The sequence below is a fragment of the Pseudorasbora parva genome, chromosome 12 (genome assembly GCF_024679245.1).
Source record: "Pseudorasbora parva isolate DD20220531a chromosome 12, ASM2467924v1, whole genome shotgun sequence".
In the NCBI taxonomy this organism is placed as follows: Eukaryota; Metazoa; Chordata; class Actinopteri; order Cypriniformes; family Gobionidae; genus Pseudorasbora; species Pseudorasbora parva.
Window position 1 is genome coordinate 15,309,427 of NC_090183.1, and position 22,955 is coordinate 15,332,381.

At 38.2% G+C, this 22,955-nt stretch overlaps 1 protein-coding gene across 1 annotated transcript in view; it reads left to right on the forward strand.

Moving 5' to 3' along the window:
• Positions 1-5,539: 5,539 nt before the first annotated feature.
• The window catches only part of mrps9 (mitochondrial ribosomal protein S9), a 32,766-nt gene continuing 15,350 nt past the window's right edge, over positions 5,540-22,955 (forward strand). Inside the window, exons 1-2 of the mRNA XM_067458341.1 lie at positions 5,540-5,687; positions 7,090-7,272. Of these exons, the coding sequence (XP_067314442.1) occupies positions 5,589-5,687; positions 7,090-7,272 (282 nt within the window). The 5' untranslated portion in view covers positions 5,540-5,588. The remainder of the gene's footprint in view (positions 5,688-7,089; positions 7,273-22,955) is intronic.

Consider the following 22,955-nt stretch of genomic DNA (forward strand, 5'->3'; position numbering starts at 1 on the left):
AGCGTCTGCCAAATGCATAAATGTAAATGCATAAATGTAGTAGAAATATTTTCATGATTTGTTATCACAGTTTTTTTATTTTTTGTCAAATCAACTTAGATAATTAATGTAAACATTTTTTTGTTTAGTTTCTATTTATTAAACAAATTTATTTTGTCGTATTAACTACATTTTTTATTGAAATTTATATTTTCAATGAACTAAAAAATTTAAAGGTGCTATGTGTAAAAATTGAGGTAAAAATATCCAAAAAATGACCTACACGCATCAAAAGAATGAGAAGAAATAGGGGCGATGATTTCATTAAAAAAAATTCAAGTTATAGTGCTGCAGATATATCAACCTTAATTAGCAGTAGCATTACTAGCCCCGGTCCGACAGGTATCGTAATACCAGTCTCGGCCATGGGAGGCGGTGTGCGGGCAACATAACCACCAGCCAACCTGCAATAGAGGGAATGCACGTGACGTCATCATCAGCTGGAGTGAGTCTGATTACGCCCCACTGAGTGGCAGAAAGACTGAGAGGCAGCACTGGTTTACAGCGCGAATGCAACGAAAACACACAAAATAAGGCCTGGTGCCAGAAGGGGGGTAAGGGGGTGGCTTGTCCACGGACCGCATAGTCATCGCTGTTCTGAGCTTGAGACGGACTTGATAATAGCGTGTAATTTTCTCACTCAAACCACTGCCAACTGCTGCAGCTTCTGCTTTTAGAGTGAAACGCTGCACATAACTACTTGTCTAGGCAATGTGAAGAATTCGTAATAATTGCATATTATCAGCGAAAAGGAGCTAGCAAAAGATCCAGTGTGTATCTGTATTTGCACTCGTCAAATGCTTACATTTCCAACTCGTTTTCGCTTCGGTGAGTAATGTAGCCAATCACAGACATGTTTGTAGACTTCTACAATGGAATTGGCCAATCACAGGTGTTCAATTGGGAATCACTCACCGCTCGAGCGTTTGTCCAGGCGCTGAGTTCAGTTAAACACGCGCAGCAATCCTCTGTAAGTGCAGACAATGTGAAAATAAGAGATTCATTGTATACCAGCGTCACTGCGGAACTTTGTGAGATTGCGTTTATTGAATGAGTGACAGCTTTTAGTGAATATAAAGTATATTACCACCACTACACGCTTCAAAACACTGACCCATCCACATATACATGCGGGATTCACTTGAAAAATGTGATGAATGACAGTTATAAACATTTTTGTCGAAATGAGGCTCCTAAAAATGTCATGAAAACATGATTCTTGGCTGCATATCATATCACTGAATCTTTGGTAAGTTGTAAGGATCGTTTGCTCTACTCGTGTTTTCCTCCACTAACTCCAGTCACGCAGCAGCTCTTCTGCCTGGGGGGGCGTGTTACGGCGGGAAAGTGACGTCGATGCATTTCCTCTATACACGGATAACTCGCACGGCTTGTGGGCATACTTGAACCTGATGTCAATCGTGTGGAAAGTACAGCCCACTACTTCATTTCAGTTCAGGGAAGAGAGCGGACGGATGGCCAAAGCCCTTGGCCCCTTAAATGTATCTGATATGATAAAAATTGCTGTTTTTACCTGACCGGAAAAGGGGGAAGTGCGGGCGCCCGGTGACTGTGTCCTGTCCCGTCATAATAAAAGTCCCGGTACTCGCGAGCCATTTAGAATAGGCGCCCTCCAGTGGATGAAAAGTTGCATAGTGCACCTTTAAGGCAACCAGGTAACTTACTGTTTTAAGTTAAATCAGCATTTTTTTTTACAGTGCGAGTGCCCATGATTACCATGAGAGGGCACTCCACCCCAGACTGTCACTTTATCACAGACTACATTGCCCATAATCCTTTGCCCAGGACTCACTGTTTACACCTGTGTCTCATTACCTATGCCTATATATACCTTGTTCACCTCAGTCATTCATGGCGAAGTCTTGTTTTGTTCACATGGCATTTCTGAGTGGTTTTCCTGGTGTCTTGTTTCTTTGGAAATCTTGCCTGTGTCCCTTGTTTGCCTGATTGGACTGCCTACCTGTGTATGACCTTTTGCCTTTTCTCTGACTACGATTGTGGATTACCCTTTCAATAAACACTGCATTTGGATCTCCAACCCTTCTGTCTCAGAGCAGTACATTACAGTAGGCTATTGTATAAACAAAAACTTGTTTTTTTTTTTCATGTTAGATTTGACGATTGATGATTTGACAGCACTAATTATAACGGCACCCAAAAAATACATACATTCAGTGGGTACAAGAGTATTCGGACCCCCTTAAATTGTTCACTCTGTTATATTGCAGCCATTTGCTAAAATCATTTAAGTTTTTTTTTTTCTCATAAATGTACACAGCACCCCATATTGACAGAAATTGTTGACATTTTTGCAGATTTATTAAAACAAAATTAACCTGAAATATCACATGTTCATAAGTACTCAGACCCTTTGCTGTGACAGGTGTTAACTCAGGTGCTGTCCATTTCTTCTGATCCTCCTTGAGATGGTTCTACACCTTCATTTGAGTGTGTTTGATTATACTGATGGGACCTGAAGACCTCAGAGACAAAATTGTGGCAAGGCACAGATCAGGCCATGGGTACAAAAAAAATCTGCTGCACTTAAGGTTACTATGAGTAAAGTGGCCTCTATAATCCTTAAATGGAAGACGTTTGGGATGACCAGAACCCTTCCTTGAGCTGTCCACCTGGCCAAACTGAGCTATCTGGGGAGAAGAGCCTTGGTGAGAGAGGTAAAGAAGAACCCAAAGATCACTGTGGGTGAGCTCCAGAGGTGCAGTCGGGAGACGGGAGAAAGTTGTAGAAAGTCACTGCAGCCCTCCACCAGCCTCTCCTCAGTGCAAGACACATGAAAGCCCGCATGGAGTTTACTAAAAAAACACCCGAAGGACTCCAAGATGGTGAGAAATAAGATTATTTGGTCTAATGAGACCAAGATAGAACTATTTGGCCTGAATTCTAAGTGGTATAATTTTTTTTTTTTTAAATCAACTGTCCAATACAGTCCCAACAGTGAAGCATGGTGGTGGCAGCATCATGCTGTGGGGGTGTTTTTCAGCTGCAGGGAGAGGTGACTTGTTGCAATCGAGGGAAAGATAAATGTGGCCAAGTACAGGGATCGTGGATGAAAACCTTCTCCAGTGTTCAAGACCTCAGACTGGGCTGAAGGTTCACCTTCCAACAAGACAATGACCCTAAGCTCAGAGCTAAAATAAAAAAAGAGTGGCTTCACATCAACTCTATGACAGTTCTTGAATGGCACAGCCAGAGCTCTGACTTAAACCTAATTGAGCATCTCAGGAGAGACCTGAAATTGGCTGTCTGCCAACGTTTACCATCGAACCTGACAGAACTGGAGAGGATCTGCAAGGAGGAATGGCAGGGGATCCCTAAATCCAGGTGTGAAAAACATTTTGCATCTTTCCCAAAAAGACTTATGGCTGTATTAGATCAAAAGGGTGCTTGTACTAAATACTGAGCAAAGGGTCTGAATACTTACTAATAGGTTATCAGTTTTTCTTTTTTAATAAATCTGTAAAAATGTTGACAATTATGTGTTTTTCTGTCAATATGGGGTGCTGTGTTTACATTAATGAGAACAAAATGAACTTAGTCTCACATGACTATTTGCACAACAGTTAGTTCAACCTCCACAATATTTAGTAATTTGTGCACATACACTCCTGAACAAAATCTTAAGACCAGGGGATTCATTGCAAGTTTTACACATTTCGCACTTGTGGATCATAACCGGGTTTGAATCGTGCTGATTCAAAATGCCAAAAGAAGAAACAGGAGCAAGAGACAAAAAATAGAGAGTAGGCAATTTATTGAAAACTGCATTTAAACTCAAACAGGCTGTTCATCAGCTGATCAAAAGTTTAAGACCATAGCTGACCATGGCTTTCATGGCATTGTCCTTCAAGCTGTTATACTGTCAAGATCTCCTGATTGCAAAGGCAAAAAGGCTTTCTCTCTTTGAATGTGGCAGGACTGTTGAGCTGCACAAGCAAGGCCTTTCGCAACGCATCATCGCTGCTGAAGTTGGACGCAATAAAGAGAGTTATGGGACAAAAAAGTCAAGTGGTAGACCCAAAAAGATTTCACCTGCACTGAGCCGCAGGATCCGACGGGTTGTCCGTAAAGACACAGGTGGATCCTCAACCCAAATTAAGGCCCTTACTGATGCTGACTGCAGCCCAATAACCATAAGACGTCATCTGCTAGAGAAGGGCTTCAAGAACAAAACACGTCTTCAAAGGCCACGTCTCCTCCCACGACACAAACTTGCCCGTTTAGAATTTGCAAGGGAGCACCAAAGTTGGGACATTGAAAAGTGGAAGAAAGTTTTATTCTCTGACGAGAAAAAATTTAACCTGGATGGTCCCGGTGGCTTTCAACGTTACTGGCATGACAAGGAGATCCCACCTGAAATGTTTTCTACGCGGCACAGTGGAGGAGGCTCCATCATGATCTGGGGTGCTTTTTCCTTCAATGAGAAAATGGAGCTTCAGGTTGTGCGGGGGCGTCAAACGGCGACTGGCTATGTGGATCTGTTGCAGCGGGCATCCCTCTTGACCGAGGGCCCCCGTCTGTGCGGTAATGACTGGGTCTTTCAACAGGACAACGCTGCAATTCACAAAGCCCGCCTGACGAAGGACTTCTTCCAGGAAAATAACGTTGCTCTTTTGTACCATCCTGCGTGTTTCCCTGATCTAAATCCCATTGAGAACATTTGGGGATGGATGGCAAGAGAAGTTTACAAAAATGGACGTTAGTTCCAGACCGTGGATGCCCTTCGTGAAGCCATCTTCACCACATGGAGCAACGTTCCCACCAGCCTCCTGGAAACAGTCGCATCAAGAATGCTGAAACGAGTTTTTGAAGTGATCAACAAGAACGGTGGGGCTACTCACTACTGAGTCCTTTTTGACACTTTTAGTACTGTTGTGCGTTTATTTTTGGGCTATGGTCTTAAACTTTTGATCAGCTGTTGAACGGCCTGTTTGAGTTTAAATACAGTTTTCAATAAATTGCCTACTCTCTATTATTTTTGTCTCTTGCTCCTGTTTCTTCTTTTGGCATTTTGAATCAGCACTTACAACCTGGTTATGATCCACAAGTGCAAAATGTGTAAAGCTTGCAATGAATCCCCTGGTCTTAACATTTTGTTCAGGAGTGTAGTAGCAGTTTATTAGCCTAGAAATCTAGACGCACCCTAGCGGCAGCAAATTTAATCTGGGGTGTAAAGAACACCAAGGCAAAAAAGACTTTAGACTGCTGTAAAGCCTTGAAATCGTATCCTTTATAAGGACCTTTTGTATTTACTTTGTAACTAGAAAAATGGATTTGATTATAATAGGGCTGTTTATTCATGTTGTTGTACATTCTAATTATTTTATTTGTATTATTGCAATTTGTATTATTGTTACTATTTTTTCCTCTTGCTGTTATCAGTGTTGTTCTGTGCTTAATTTGTGTTATTAATAAAAAAATGTGTAGGTGATGAACGACTTTGCCTTTGCTTGCTTCCCGGGTGTGATGAAGTCGTCACTTCCTGTCTTAGCGCGAGTCGGTGAGCAAACATGGCTGCCTCCAGTTGCAGAGGCATGAGATCGATTTTATGGACGTATGGGAGCTGCGGGAAGAGTTTAAGTTTGTCCCGATTAAAGACAGTTCCTCAGGTGAAGTACATTCTTATGTTTGTTCCGGTGTAGGGTTGTTTTTGCGACTAGTTAGTCTTTTAGTAGTGATGCTGTGGAGAGCAGTATGTCCTTGTGGCTGCAGTAATAGTCGAGTGCTTATTAAGTCTGTATAAAACGTACCGATTGGCAGGATGGAGTGAACAGTTCTTTCGATGCAGTGCATACGTGTTGAGTTAATAACCCGAACTATTTGAAAGATATATATTTTTGTTCTAATACAACATCATGGCATGGCATTGTCGACTGCCCAAGCCAGCTAACGTTAACGTAATAATACAGATGCAATTTTAGTTCAGTAATTAAAACAAGATTATCATAAAAGTAATACATTTAACATATTTGAATATTTTAGAACATGTCATTGACAGTTGTTTTGTCTTCTCATATGAACGTGCTTCGTAAAGTCACCATGAAATAAAACACCAACCAAAATAAACAGTTTTTGTTTGTTTTTTATCGGAATATATTGCGCTGTTTTATAAAGGATTTATCTGTGATCAGCATTATTTAAGCAAAAAGGAAACATCCATGCACCTTCACAAAGTTTAATCAAAATGATTCCCTCTTGCTACTTGCTAACTTATCTCTTCTCTGATGAGATGAGGGTTGGACAATCTGTCACTCACATGAGATCGCATAGCAATCCAAAATGATCTAATGGTCCAATCAATTCTCTATGGACAAAATCAAGTCCCGCACTTTATTTTTTCTTGTTTAAGGAGATGTTTCACTTAGATTAGTCTCTCGTTGCCACTTGCCAGACCTTCAGATGACAGAAGGTCTGGGCTCCATAGCACCTTTCATTAGTGTATGATTGATATATAAAGCAATGACCCAAATACACAGCATTCATGTTTGTGGGCGTGGAAATGTAAAACGATGACTCTGCAATAACAGACCATTATGTAAAACTCTTTCATGTATTTAAAGAGTTTGTTGCAAACTTCACATACGTCATATGCACGTATGGGAGCTGCGGGAAGCTCACATACTGCAAATCCAGTATTTAGTTAATCCTGATTAGGGCTCATTGTAACATAATTGCAGCGGCTTTCTTCTTCCATGAGGGGTTTGGCATCATAGAGGGTTTGTTTCCAGGTGGACAGTTAAAGAATGTGACAAACACATCTCCTGGACATTCTGTAGAATTAGCCAATCAGATGACGACTTTGAAACTCCTGAAGTGTTTCCAATTTTGTGTGCTATATGCATCAGCCAAACCAGAATGGTTTAAAAAAAGATGTTATGAGACTGAGACTACACTCAGTTATTTGTCACAGTAGGGAAGAAGAGACTATCAAAACTTCTGTTTTATGCTGTCTTTAACAACAGAATTTGACTGAAATTTGTTCTTATGTCTTCTTTTCTTTCTTAATTCTAGCTACCGGTCAGGGAGATTTGTGTGTCATCCTCTTTGTGGAAGAAGAACCTGGCAGCGGCAGGCCCACAGAAATTCACACAGGAGTTCATCAATAAACAGGTGGAGGAGTTTGAGCTTGGTAAACGTCACTTGGCCAACATGATGGGGGAGGACCCAGAGACATTTACACAGGAGGACATTGATGTGAGTTTATTCTATTCTATTCTATTCTATTCTATTCTATTCTATTCTATTCTATTCTATATCCATGTTCAGTCTTATTCTGTTCTTTTGTATGCACTGTATGTGTGATGGAGACGACACAATTCATTGTAAAATAAATAAAGGGGCAGTCACATTGCACTTTCCGTTCCATTGTCTTCCATGCAAACGCATACGAATGCGTCAGACCAGAAACGCAAGCTTATTCGAAAAGTTTTGCATTGTTACTGCGTTCCAAAGTTCAAGCTCGGTGAATTCTGAGATGCAAATTCGCACCACATGATGACGTGACCAGTAGAAGAGCGATATATCACGGCGTGACCACGAAGTGTTTGGGATGGTTTTGTGCAATAAACAGGGTTCATACTAGATATGCCGATACAGTAATACCACTGATCTATATAAATGACTGGATTGCTCATTGCTTTCTAAACTGCCTAGGGCTGCACGATTATGACAAAAAGCATAATTGTCGATTATTCCCTTGAAATTGTAATTGCTATTATTAAATATGATTATCCTAATTTACATTGAATGATGGTTTAAATGGCTTTATACTAGGGTTGTAACGATACACTTGTCAAATTCAATAAAAATCACGATACTTAACTTATCGATGAACTCAATAAGTTGTTTATTTTTAAATAATAATATTATTATTATTGTTGTATTGTTATCAGGACCAACAAATATTCCCCCATTACATCATTATACATTATATTCAACATTATTTATAGTGGTTTAATGTAGTGATGTCACTGAAAATTTCCCCCACGCATTACTCACGTTTTCAATGCAGGCAGCATTCTCTCCTGGTCGCTGTGTCCCTCCTGTCCCACTATTAATGCACTATACAAATAAGAATAAACCATCTAAAAAATACTTTGAAAAATCATACTACTAAAACGTAATGGGATCTGGTGATTTAAAACGGTGCTTGCGCTTTCACTATAAGGAGTGCTGCTTTGATGTTTGTGCTTTGACATTGAGGAGTGTCACTCCAGCAGCGCTCGCGCTTCATATGATCAATGCAATCCATCACAGTTCTATTCGCAAGATCAAAATGACTATTCCTAAACTGTAAATGTTTAGCTCATCTAAATTTGTATTCTGCATGTTCTCACTCTCGTAGTTTTCGCGTGTCTTACAATCATTTACACCATATAGTTCAACAGTTCTTGCAATCATTGAACCATAGAATCATGGTGTTTACAACAGTATGCTAGTTGTGGTAAATCTGGTCATCAGATAAAGCCATTGTGTCTCTTCAGAAGACTTGGATTTGATTTAGACACTCGATTAGTTATTTTTAAGCGTTAATACTTTATTATGCCTGTGGCACTGGGAATGGACTTAAATGGAGGGACAGAAATTGCAGGTTTTATAACAAACATCATAATTTGTGTTTGGAAGCTAAAGGAAACAACATATAGGCTGTGTGCATGTCTTCTGTGCTATTTTGCGTGCATTCGACCAGTCAGAGTACTGCTGTCACAGCGTAACATGATATCTAAGCATACAGAATAATTTTGGTTTGTTTTTGTAATCACGGCTCTGAACGATTACATAATCGTTGCATCCATAATCGTAATCGCAATTAGAAATCCGATTAATTGTGCAGCCCTAAAACTGCCATCAGGCAGTGAAGCCTCCAGAAGTGTTCGAGCGGCTACTATTCCCTTCTGACAGAAGGCATTGACATACAGCCAAAATATTGACGTAATATCACACAATTTGCAGCGTATCAGTCTCACAGGATTAGTTTTACATATGTATGTAAATTAATTAGAGGGTGTAATGATACATTCGTGTCACGATTCGATATAAATCACAATACTGAACTCGCGATAATATGTATCGCGATATTTTAAGTCAAAATTACTTTTTATTATTATTAAAATAATTTTATAATTGTATTATTATCAGGATCCACAAATATTCCCCATTGCGTTACTATACATTATATTCAAAATTATAGTCGTTTAAACTCCGTAAACGTTCATATTTTTCTCTCGCACATTACTCATTTTCTTCCCATGCACTCTATGTCCTGCCACTCCCTCTATTAATGCACTATACACATTAATACAAAATAAACCATCTAAAAGGCTTTGAATTATCATACTACTAAAACTATTTAAATTTTTTTTGCAATTTGCCTTTGCCTTAAAGGCAAAAGGCCGTAACTTCGTTTTTGATCGAAAATGAGTTATTGACATTTTTGGGACATTCAAGTCCTCCTTTATCATGTGGATAAATATCGTTATTCAATTCCGTTGTTTTTTCAAGAATATTATTGATTGTCTTAACAGTAACTTCCAAAAGCCCAGGAGAAACCAAGGCAGAACACCGTAACGGCAGTTACCGCTCTTTGCCTTTGTTTTGGAACGCTCAAACTGAGTTACGGTACTCTGCCTTTGTTTAGCCATGCGTCCAAATTAAGTTACGGTGGCGACAAGCAGTTATTGTGTCCCGCCTTTGTTTTACTGTCGATTAAAGTGTGCCACGTGTAAGTTACGGTGTAGCCTGTGTACTGTCATACGTGTTTTCATAATGCAGAATATTCACTCAGCGCGCCTGTCAGGCAGTCTGGGGCTGCCCACTGAACGAGTTTGTACTCGAATGCTGTGACAGCGTGCGATCACCCATACAATCAGTAGTAACAGTTCGCAATTATATCCATATCCTACCTTTTCTTGTAAACCCGATAAAATCCATGGCAATGAACGTCATCGGAGATGTTTAATCTACAAGCATTCTGAGAATTATTCCTAATTGTCGTTCACATCAATCAAGTTGTCTTTTTATGCTCGGCGATTTTAATTCAAGTCGATGTAAAAGTAATTAAGCTATATAGCCTATTGTATCTTTTTTTACTAGATAAAAACATATTGCAATAAATAATTACTCTGTGTAGCCTATGATTGGCCAATCCAATCCAGCGATCTAAAGTTCCGTGAAGATTAGGCAAATTAGTCCGGTGATGTAGGACTGTGCGCAACTGCTCCTCCAAGTCAGTGACGGACAGTAATCCTTTTTGCGCGACCGCAAAAATGAACAAAAAATTATTAAATTTTTTGTACCGATTGAAAGATTTAGTGGACTGTTTACATGAGACGTATCTAAACCGATCTGGTGTTTACTGCCGCATCTAAAATGCCAACGCTGTTTTCTCCAGCAGCTGGAATGTTAACTGTAGCCATAGCAACTCTTAATGGCCACCAGGACTAATACAGTATTATATAAGCTATTTATTTGTTGTAAAGTGTAATAATCATCTCAGAAAAAGAAATTCTGTCAGGTGCAGTTAAAGTAAAAACTGCCTGGGGCAATATACGCTGTCATTATTCCAACATTATCTTCATAACTTATGAAATAAAAAGTTTACCCCTCAGAAAAATTAGCTTTCCTCTCTTGTCAACATGAGTGCTGCGCGCGCTGTCACGTCATGTAAGGACGCAGACTTATAGTAATCGGTCAGGTCGTTTACATGGTGAAAAATAGACTTTAAAAAAATTAATAACGAGTATGGAAGAGATTCAAGCTGTGCTGCTTTTGCTGGTTATGTATAGGTTTACTAAAGAGGTAATTAACAACGACAGAAAAGACTAATATGGAGATTCAGCAGAGCAGCATATTCAGAAAGCTTGTAAAGCTAGATTTAAAATGACAATGTATATTATTATCAGCTATTACGGACATTGCACGTGAGATGGCTGAGACGAACGTGCGCCATCAGACAGAGAGCAAGACTGATATTTACTGAACGTAGACCGAACCTCGCAAAAGACTTTTAAAAATGCCGGTTGAATTAAAATGCTGTGTGAGCTCAACCAATCAGCATGTTCAGCGCCCAAGTCCCGCCCTCGAAAGTTCCTGAACTTTGAAAAAGTACTACCTCGCGAACAGGGCTGTTTGGAGGGGGAAATATTTACCCGGAACTTCGTTTAGCCCCTGGTTCCTGCGGTCAAAACACACCGAGTACCACCCAAAGTTCCTAGTTCCTGGGTAAAGTTCCTGCGGTGGAAACGCGGCTATAGAGCGTGATAGCCAAACTTAACCTTTGATTAACCATCGACACTATTTGCTTTTTATCTTATTCCAATGCCATCCATTTTACATTTTTACATGATTTGTTCTTTGTTCTATTTGTTATATCTTTGCATTATATGCAAATGTTTACTCATTAGAAATAAGCTTATGTTGTTCATATAATTGTCACCTATCAACTTGTATGTTTTGCTGCACACCAATGAAGATACTCTTTACAAGAGGTATTGTGTCATGTCCGATGTCTAATAATGGCATCAGAATGCAACCAAAACACAGGGTAGTAATAAGAAGATGGCTATAATTAATTGTAAATCATCCAAATTAAATGTCATGATCATTAAATTTTATACAGGTGTTATTATAATGATTTTGTAAATGGTGATCAGCAACCAAATATTGTTAATATGGAAGTTACTGCCTTTTGCCTTGGCATGACTCCTCAAGTTTCGCAGACAATACAAAGGCAGAGTGCAGTAACTTCAAAATAGGGGTCAAAAGTCAAGTTTGAGTTAAAAAAAAAAAAAATGTATGTAGCTAATTTTCATTGCTAAAACATCTAAATGCCAGATTTCCCAGTGTCCTACCTATAATTAATTTGGCTGGACAACAAAAAATCTTTAAATTAATTTTTCTCAGTTCCACTCTCCAGTGAGTTTAGGTCTTTTGCCTTTGTGGAGTACTGTTCCAGTGCGTGCGCTTCAGATGATCAATGCAATCCGTCACAGTTCTAATCGCATGAAAGCGTGTCAAAATGACCATTTTCAAACTGTAACTCTTTAGCTCATCCATAAATATTAATTCTGCATTTTAGTCACTCTCATGTTGTTTTCACGCTTCACACAATCATTTACATCTGTGTTTACTACAGTAGGCTATATGCATCGTTGTAAATCTCTTCATCATATAAAGCCACCATGTCTCTTGGATTTGGATTAGACACTCAATTAGTTATTTTTACGATGCCTTTATAAAAATTTATTTTGCTTTTTTTTTTAAGTTTGAGAGGAATGGACTTAAAATGGAGGGACAGATACAGTATATCTCAGGTTTCATAAAGAATATCTTCATTTGTGTTTGGAAGTTAAATGAAACTTGAGGGTGAGTAGTAGTACGTGATGACTGAGTTTACATTTTTGGGTGAATTATACCTTAAATACAGCAAATTGAGCCTTGTTTAAAACAACTATATCGCAAATCATATCGTTTACATCAATCGTTTTTACACTCCTAAAATGAATAGTTACTTCAGATGTAAACTAATGTTAATGGTCTGTTTGGAGAGGATAAGTCATATATTGAAATTGTTAATGTGTATGTGTGTGCTGCGCACTGCCGACACGGGTAACATAACTTAACTAATACAAAATATAAATCTTTATGGATGAAATATTAAAGGGTCATGAACTGCGTGGTTTTATGATGTTACCTGGGGTGCACTTATAATGTTAGTGCTTTTTACGCCAAAGTTTTTCATTATTTATAAATAAAAGGCAGTTTTTCTTCTCTGCCTCTTGAATGAATGCTCTATGAATGCTCTGTTTTAAGGGGCAGACTTCAGTAGGGGACTTTTAAGGCAGTCCCTCCTGTTTTTCCGCGATCGCTGAATACAACACAAAATCAGTAAAATGTTGCCTTTTTTGTAGGGCTGGGTTTCGATTCAAAATTCAAGAATCGATTTGATTCCGATTCTCAAGATCTTGAATCGATTATCATTATTCGATCTGATCTGATCCGATCTTTGAGATTTAGATAAGTGTTTTTAAAAAAAAGCATTTTTTCCAGCTGTTACCTGACTTTTAGAGGACTGTAGTTCAACATATTGATACTATTATTATAAGACATTCAACTGCAAATTAATGGAGTATTGATGGTTGTAAAGAACAATCCCCCTTCCAGAGTGCTCTAGTCAGAGGCGTGCTGTCGTGACAAGGCAGCCATTACAACTTCCTTGGCAGTAAGCGCGCGCTGCAGTGAGAACGGCTGTGACGTAAGCTGCGTTCTTGACATATCCAGCAGCCCGAGTTCACTTGTCTACCTTACTCTAGTATTCTCTGTCCGGCACGTCTTCAGCACGGCGGCGGCAGTATAGTGACGAGGGCTTCGGCTTGAGTTTGTTTACCTACTCTAGTATTCTCTGTCCGCGGCAGTTCTGGAGTTTTCAAAGCTGCCATGTTTGTTGTTTTAATGTCCTTCCCCCTCACACGCATGCGTGAATTCAATGACACGGCAAATTAAAATTCACAGGAAAATGTAGGCCTATTATTAAATCGATCCTCTGAGTTACAGATCGATCTTTAGAATTAATATGAAAATCGATTTAGAATGGGTGAATCGATTTTTTTCAACACAGCCCTACTTTTTTGTGATCCTGCATAATTTTTAATTTCAAAATATTCCAAAATAATCACTAAAATATTATTTTCAATAACAAATATATATATATATATATATATATATATATATATATATATATATATATATATATATATATATATATATATATGTGTATGTGTATATATATATATATATATATATATATATATATATATATATATATATATATATATATATATATATATATATATATATATATATATATATATATATATATATATATAGAATTGAACTATCTCTAATTTTTCATGAGGATTACAAACGTTGTGATGCATATGCGCAATGTGCGGTCTTTTGTGAAAGCGAAAGTGAATCTTTCTCACCTGCCATCTCGCAAGTGCCAAGGACCGGGTGAATTGGTTGCTGAAGATGGATGAATGACCAAATAAATGTGTTATATGCCCGATAACTAGCCTGACAAGCCAGACCTAAGCCAGAAACTCACCATTGACAGGACTCAGTCCGAGGGGCGGGATAAACAATTGTCTTTCAAACTCCCTCTGCACGCGATAGGATACCGCTACCACCAACCAGACCAACGAAGGTGAAGCAGAGCTAGTTGACAGATTAAACTTTCGCCGTATACGGTCGGCAAATCTCAGAACACATCTTCCCTTCTTAAGAATGACTTCAGTGCCGTTCTTTGTTCTTTTCTCAGAGAAAAGCTTAACTCCAAGTCTTCCAGAGTCGCAGTCAAAGCTGATTCGAAAGACCGCCGTTCGCCAGTTTCTGTGTTTACTAGAAGCACGCAAGCGCAACTCGGCCGTCATTATGTTAAGCCATGCTAATGGTCTAATCCAATTCAATTATGTATGCTAAGTTATGCTAAAAGTGCTACCGCCAGATTCAGAGATCGGCTGAATGGATTCAAAAACAGAAAAACTCAACTGTTTACCTCTAAGGGACTTGGAAAATGAGTCTATTGTCAAAAAAGTGGTGTTTTCCTTTAATAAAAATGTAATAATAATAATTTTTGGGTGAACCATCCCTTTAAGATCATACAAAAAATGTTTAAACTGTCTGGGTTGTCTACAATAAAATAGAAGTTAATATTTTAGATCATTGGTCAACCTTTTTGTCTCTAAGACCCCTTTTACTCCACAGCTATTTTTAAAGACTAAAAGCGGGCATATACTGTGCAAATTCGGACACTCAGGAGGTCGTGAGCCATTGCACACGTTTCGAGTCAGTTAACCTGATTGTGTTCAAGCAGGTGATACACTGTACCGCGCGGCGAGCCGGTGAGCATGAGCTTTCAAACTAATCCAGAGACTGGAGCTTTCAGTGTTTCTGCTATAGCTTAGCTTCGTCTAGAAAAAAAGAAGGAAAAAAATTTGAAAATAGAAGAGAACAGCACAGACATTCCTTTCAACAAAACAACTAAAGAGTGTATTTGTGTGTGTGTGTGTGTGTGTGTGTGTGTGTGTGTGTGTGTGTGTGTGTGTGTGTGTGTGTGTGTGTGTGTGTGTGTGTGTGTGTGTGTGTGTGTGTCAGGGATGGAAATTAGCACCCGCCACCAGCCAAATGCGGGTGATTTTGCGTTGTGGCGGGTAAACTCGCTTCACCTACCGGCCACTGTGGCGGGTAAATAAAAATAGCATACTGTTTCCCCTCTTTATAAACTGTGTTCAGTGAATGCGAGTGCGGCCGCACTATGTATGTCCGAATATGACCAGTCGTTTTCGCCGTCATTACCCGGATGTAGTGCCAGAAGACGCGAATAATAACCATAATAACTCGCGCGCACTGAGAGAAGATCCGTCACTGTCATCCGGAAGCGCGCACCCGTCTCACAGCGCGCAAATATTGAGTTGTCTTTCAAGTCTTGTGCTTAAACGGACAAACTCACACAAAAAGTATGCCAACATGTTCATCTTGATGAGAATTCTAGCAGACATAGTCTGAATATGCCTTAAGTGAACTTTATACAGTCGTGAAAGATGACGCATATCCCTCTATTAGGTCTTAAAGGGGCAGTAGCTTTTACTGCTATGTTTAATGTCAAACAAACGATAAGGACATCACTCACTGCTCTTGATTGAATAGCTTTTGTAAGTTTAATAAGGAATAATCTTTCATTTAAACAGTTAAATATGCAGTTATTTTACATTTGATTACTTTATTACATTTCTGTAGGCTAGTAGACCTGTGCATTATTATTTAATGTACACATGAGTGAGATCAAGTTAAACATTTTACTTTGAATTTTATTTTATACTGTTTGATGTTGCAATGTGCTAAATAAATATTTGCATAATTTGTAATTGATTTATTATTTGAAACTTTAATATTAATTAATGCAATTGCAATGCCTTGATTTTTAGTAAAGTTACTCAGTCATAGCATTAGCCATAAATGCAATGGATAATTGGCATAATTTCTTTTAGTGCTTCGGTTTCAGCCAATAATTTTTATTTCGATGCATCCCTACTGACAATGTTCTGCTCGGTATGTCGTCAACACGCTTCAGAAGATGCCAAAACTAGTAGTTTCATTGTTGGTACTAAAAACCTAAAACTGGAAGCCATAAAAGAATTATCCAAATGCCACATCAAGGTAAAAAAAAAAAAAAAAGAGAGAGAACATAGAGCCCTACTCATTTAATGAAATGTATATCAGTTCATGGTTTGTGTGTGTATAAGAGTGAAAAAAATGTCAGTATTTCATTGAGATTTGAGATTAAATAAACAGCTTAAGTATTGTAGAGCTTGTAGTATTAATTTTCACGTGCAGTTACACATTGTCGGTTAAAAACAAGAAAGTGGCTGGTAAAAACGTTGAGTGGCTGGTAGATTTTGAAATCCACCAGCCACAGTGGCCGGTGGACAAAAAAGTTAATTTCCATCCCTGGTGTGTGTGTGTGTGTGTGTGTGTGTGTGTGTGTGTGTGTGTGTGTGTGTGTGTGGCAGTGTATGTGTAGGGTTGCTGCCATTGGGCTTTAATAATATCCATAGATCTAACCGATGTGATGAGGTTGTGTGATTTGTCAATAGGGAGGTGACAGCTTATACACTGGTCAAAATTGGGCCAACTTGGGACTGTCAACTCTCTGTCAGAGAGAAGAGCGAGCAAAAAGTAAGGGGATATCGGTGTATCGATACTGCAGGAAATGAGTATTAGGGCCTTTTCAGATAATTCAGTATCAATACGTATGGAAAAATATATTTTTGACAACACTAGAGGTCAGTCATATAAAATTGGCACAGCGTGGACACCATGCATCAGAGGGGTAATACTTAGCCCCCAGCTTAGTTTATTGCATCAAGTTTGCATTATGAATTTGTATTGGAACGTAAGAAAACTAGAAATGTGGAGACTGACTGATACAATCATTGTGATACTCCTAAAGCTGAAAGTAAAGTCAACTTTCTCCAGGTGTCACATAGAACTTATGAGACACGCTTAGAAATTGGCATACATTTCCAAACAGTATTTATGTCCAATATTTTATTCTGTGCCAGACAGAAATGGCCGTAATTGATTTATCCCACTAATTTGGTCCAATTTCTCGATTCTCAGCATTATTCCCCAATCTCTGTCACCATTAATGAATTGAGTCCTCAGAGTAAGTGTGGCTAAAGGATACTGACACATACCGTCCCTCTGCCAGCTGATCGGTGGGTAAGGGGTGGAAAATGGCTGCGACTGCAGGGCACAGAGCAAGTACAGGATGGGGCGTCTGTGCCTGAGCTGGCACCGGTGTGTCTGCCAAGCGCTTCAGCCGACATGACGTTCCCGTGAATGCGCTGAAGGTGTGAAACAGCTGCACAGCAAGCGCTGCCAGGAGGAAGTAATTAATAAAGACTGCAAGCCTCACCTGCTTTCTCCCGCTGTCTTCCGTCTACTCGCACACACATTGCGTTTGCACCCGTCAGGTGGGCTCTGACGTTCACAGAGCCCATGCTACTGAAATTGGGAAGAAATTTGCTGAGTTTTTGACAATTCCAGCTTGAGTCAAAGTGTCATGGAGGCATCAGAAGTTTTGGTATACACAGCAAGTTGTATGATCTGCGTTTACGTTGCGTTTATGTATGTTTTCCATTGTATGAATAATAAAAGCTTAGGCATTCTGAAAAATATCTTTAAAATCTTTTTGTTCCACAAATGATACTGGTAATACTGATTTCAAACATTAGTTTGCAGGAAGTAGATTATTTTTAGGTGAACTATTTCTTGAACATTTGGGTCAATGACAAATAAGGATGTCCAAAATAAAGAAAGGGGTGAGGGGGGATCTTTAATAAAAACGTTTTTTTTTTTTTTTGAATTTGTTTTTTTAACTTCTTAGACATGTCGTCATGTTGGTTTCATGTGGTTTTGAAACCTTTATGCCATTTAAAAGTAAGAAAATGAAACAACTTGTTAATATTTGAAAACCTTTTGTTAAGCTGAAATTAATTTTAGTTGCATGTATGAATTGTATTTATTTTTAATTTAATTATTTGATATTTAATTTTCATTTATTTGATTATTATAATTTAAAGTCTCTAATGCTCACCAAGGCTGCATTTATTTGACCATAAATACTGTAAACAGTAATATTAAAATAATTATTATTTTAATATGAAATAACTTTTCTATTTTAGTGTATTTTAATATAAAATTTATTCCTGTGCCAGCAGACAGTTATGTATTTATTGAGCTTTTGCATCATTCTTCAAAATTTGGGTCAAATATTTTCAAATTTTGGAAAGAAGTGTTTTTTGAATGTCCTAATAATTAGAGCAGGTGGTTATGAAGTGCAGCTCTGTTTTTATTTCTCCTTGGCTACAGTACAGGCGCACATACTAGAGGTCGACCGATTCATCGGTTTTGCTGATTATTCTGCACCGACAGCAATACCCGCATTTTTTCCGGGTTGCGTCCGTTGGGGGAGCGGCTGAGAATGGTGCGCTGTCATTACACAGTACATCCAAGAGCTCTGAGAAGGGTCTGCTGGCATTATATAGCATGAGAGCAGCATCTAGAGGCCAAATAACAAAATATCACTGACGTTGTTTACATTAACACTTGAGCGCTTCACGGAAAACACTGCGCAGCGCGCGCTGACACATCTGATGCGCTTTTAAAACACAGAACAGGAAGCGGTATGAATACAGAACACTTCAAAACATGTTGGCAAATCATTATAACGCTTTAGCGGAGAAAGAACAGCAGTATGTATGTACTTTGTCGTCGAGAGCAGTTAAAACCGTATAACAACTGGTAATGTGAGAAACCAGACTGTATGGTCACGCATCCGACAGAAATATAAACAAATCAGAAGAGCATTCGATTTCAATACATATTTTGTTATTTTGATCAAGTGTTTTAAAAAAGCAAACTGTTTGGATTTATATGAAATGATAACATTTAATATAATATTAATTAATTAATATAACAATAATATTCATACATTTTTACATTAAGTAAGGTTAATAAATGCTGTAGAAGTATTATTCATTGTTAGTTTTATCTGTTAACATTTCAATGCACTATGAACTAACATTAATGATTAAGGTACAATTGTATTGATCAAATATTAATACATACTGTAAAATGTATTTTGCAAAATGCATTTAGTTCATGTAAGCTAGCTTAATAAGCCAATACATCCTTGTTAACAAATGTGACTTGCAGTATGTTACCTATGACGTTCACATAGATGTTTCTAGGTTATAGCTAAAATATTTAAATATTTTAATGTTTTAGTTATTTTCTGTAGATTTTTGTTTTCTGTTAGAACTTATTTTAATATATTCATATTTACACATGCAATTTAGCACATTTTCATGGTTCATGTTTTTTATTTTTATAAAGTTCAGCACTGTTTTAGCCATGAACGCTGTGCTAAGTGAGCTGGTCAATTGGAATTAAGTTTGTGTAATCTAATTACATGGAAATGCATGAATTATATCTTTTTATTAAAATATATGGTTGACTAACTTTCTTCCGGAAACAACGGACCATATGAGATTCCAAGTCGCAGTTCATCACTTAGCACAGCGTTCATGGCTCGACTAGTCTAAACTATTTTCAAAGATGGCTCTTGTCTGTAAACACGTAATGTACTGTCAAAAGTATCTTCTGCCATAAAGTATCTTCTTGTTAAGCTGTTTTACACTTACAAATTTCTCAATGCTTCGGTTTGCATAGGGACCCTCATTATGCTACCGTGTTAGTGTGAGGCTATTTTGAGCCTTGTTAGTGGTATTAACTAGCCATTTAATTTTACTTATCCTTTGCCCCATATACCAGCGTTATAAGCTAATCTGTTTTTAGAGATAAAACTCTTTAAATTAGATTTTCATGAAAACGCATCCCAGAGAACGATCTACTCGGTAGCCATGTGTTTATTACCCCTAATTAAGATTTGTAGGTCACTAAACAGTTTTAGATGTTTCCAAAATGTACTGCTTCGTTTCTCAATGTTGATTAGTAGAAGGTATTGGCCTAATTCTGCCCTGCATGCATTGTTCAGTGTATTCTTCTGTACTCTCAGGAAACTCTTACAGAACTCTGCATGCAGGGTTTGAATCTGATTTTCGTCTCATTTGTCAAATTCGTGGTTTAGGAGAGGACCCCAAACTTCACTGCCATATAATGCAGTAGGTTCTATGACTGATTGAAATATTTTGAGACAGTTTTTCATTGGTATTTCAAATTTTTTGATGGCATAGAAAGCCCTTCTTGCGTTATCTTTAAGTTAATTCGTGGCCAAGTTGAAGTTTCCGTTTGTACTGAATTTCAACCAGAGATATGTGTAGTTAGTGGCAATGATGAATTTTGGTCATCCCAAGGGTGAAATGGTGTTGCTTCCCTGACATCTGGGTATTTTCTGAAATCAGGGCCCAGGTCTGACAGAACTGATGCAGGACAGAGTCAATACCTCAAACTGTTTGTTGTGCTCCTCAAACCATTCCTGAACCATTTTTGCTTTGTGACTGGGCGCATTATCCTGCTGAAAGAGACCCCAGCCACCGGGGAATACTGTTTCCATGAAAAGGTGTACATGGTCTTCTTAGGTAGGTGGTTTGTGTCAAAGTAACATTCAAATGGATGACAGGACCCAAGGTTTCCCAGTAAAACATTGCCCAAAGCATCACACTTTGCCTTCTTCTCATAGTGCATACTGGTGCCATGTGTTTCCAAGGTAAACAACACATGCACCTGCCCATCCACATGATGTAAAAAAAAATGAACCCATGACCCTGTCACCGGTTCACCAGTGTTCCTTCCATGGACCACTTTTGATAGATATTGACCACTGCCAGTTTGGCCCTTGTCAAACTCGCTCAAATCCTTATGCTTGCCAATTTTTCCTGCTTCTACAACATCAACTTTGAGAACAATTTTCGTTTGCTGCCTAATATATCCCACCCACTAACAGATAATATATTACTGACCCCAAACTTTTGAACAGAAGTGTATTTTTGAATAAATTAATAGATCAGGGCAAAACAAATTATTTGTGCCATACGATCACTTGTATATCAACAACTATTTAGTATTTAGCATCTTGACATTTCCGGGCAAGCAGATTTTTTGGGTGGGGTTCCTTTAAATGTGCAGTATGTGAGGGTCAGCGAGAGGGCACTGATGTCATGTAAAATTAAATTACGCCTTGGTGCAGGAAACCTTGACTAACTACAGGGGCGAAAAATTATGCTACAAAAGCGATGGGATGGCAGGATCGGTGTAAACATCCATGCCCTTGTCACCTGAGAAGGTCAGACACTTTTTGGTTTTTGATGCTGCGTTTTCGATGGCACATGAGTGGTCAGATGTCGAAAATAAATCTGTTTTCGGTGAGTGCGAGTAGTAACTTTGCTTTCCCAGCTTGTGTGAAGTGTAGGCAGCAGAGGTTTCTAGAACACTATGATGAGGCTAAACCTCCCTGAGGGAGCTGGGCCATATTGCTTTTCAAGGTATGAACAGGTGCTGCCTTCATCTGTCACTGCATCCTGCACCGTTTGTCTGTTCTTCTCTTTGTGTTGCTTTTTTCCCTCACTTTCCCTCACCCTCTGGTTTTGATGACCCAATACATGGATATCTGTTCTCTTGGAGTGCATCTGCCATCACCTTACTTTTTTTCTTTCATCTCTTCTCTTTTTTTATCCCGGAAAAAAGGGTCAAATACCCAAAGGTTGCCATTCTGAATGCCTCATGTTATGCAAATGAAAGTTTTATGCCCTGTTCAAAAGTATCACTGGAATCATTTAGTTCTTTGAGAGTACTTGAAGAGAATAGAGGGATGCATTGATGACATAATTGTGTATGCCAACTCTGTAGTTGGCATCATAATGATTCCCTTGACAAAAGTCCAAATAATCACAATTTTGAAGCCTAAATATAATGGCAAAAGCAATTTTCAACCAGATTCAACTCATTTTTTAAAGTCAGTTTATTGGCATTTAAGTTGAAAGGACTTAAACATCCACTGTGATTGTACTTTTTAAATATAGACTTTATTATCATATAATATGGCAACAACTACAACTTTCAGTCTTTATTCCTAAAAAGTTCCCTGAAAGTTTAAGAGACAGTTTGGAGGAGTGCGATTTTATAAACACAACAAGGCTGTGAAAGCAGTCTAGTATATAGATAAGTTTACCGGTTTGTCATGATGTTTAATGTCCCTGACAAAATCCGTAGTCCCATTTAGCAACTTGTTAACAACTGCCTTTTTGAAGACCCATAAAAGCTTTAAAAAAAAACAAAAAACAAAAAAAACATGAGTGGGTATTGCTGGTGTTTTTATATCAGAACTTGTGTTCACCTCAGACCTTATTTCATGCTTTTAACCAATATCCCATTCATTTGGCTCCAGACTACCTTTTTTCACTAGGAGCACAGTGGCCCACAACTGAGAATTTTAGGGGCACAGCCAGAAAATTTAGGGGTGCAAAATCAACATGCTAACCAAATCTACTAATTTCCACTATATTAATAAATACTTTGATAATAGATGCAGAAATTACAATTTGCTGTTTCAAATTCAGTGTCACATTTTATTGTGCACTTTTGAATATGCAACAACTAGGGCTGGGCGATATGGCCAAAAAATCAACAACAACAAAAATCTCTTTAGATAAAAAAAAAAAATCAGTATCTATTTAATAATAATTTTATCTTATATCCTGCCACATTATTTCCTAAAAATAATGTTGATGGCTATAAACAAATACATTGAATGGTAATACAAGCTATGCAATATATTATCTGCAAAAATGAGATTT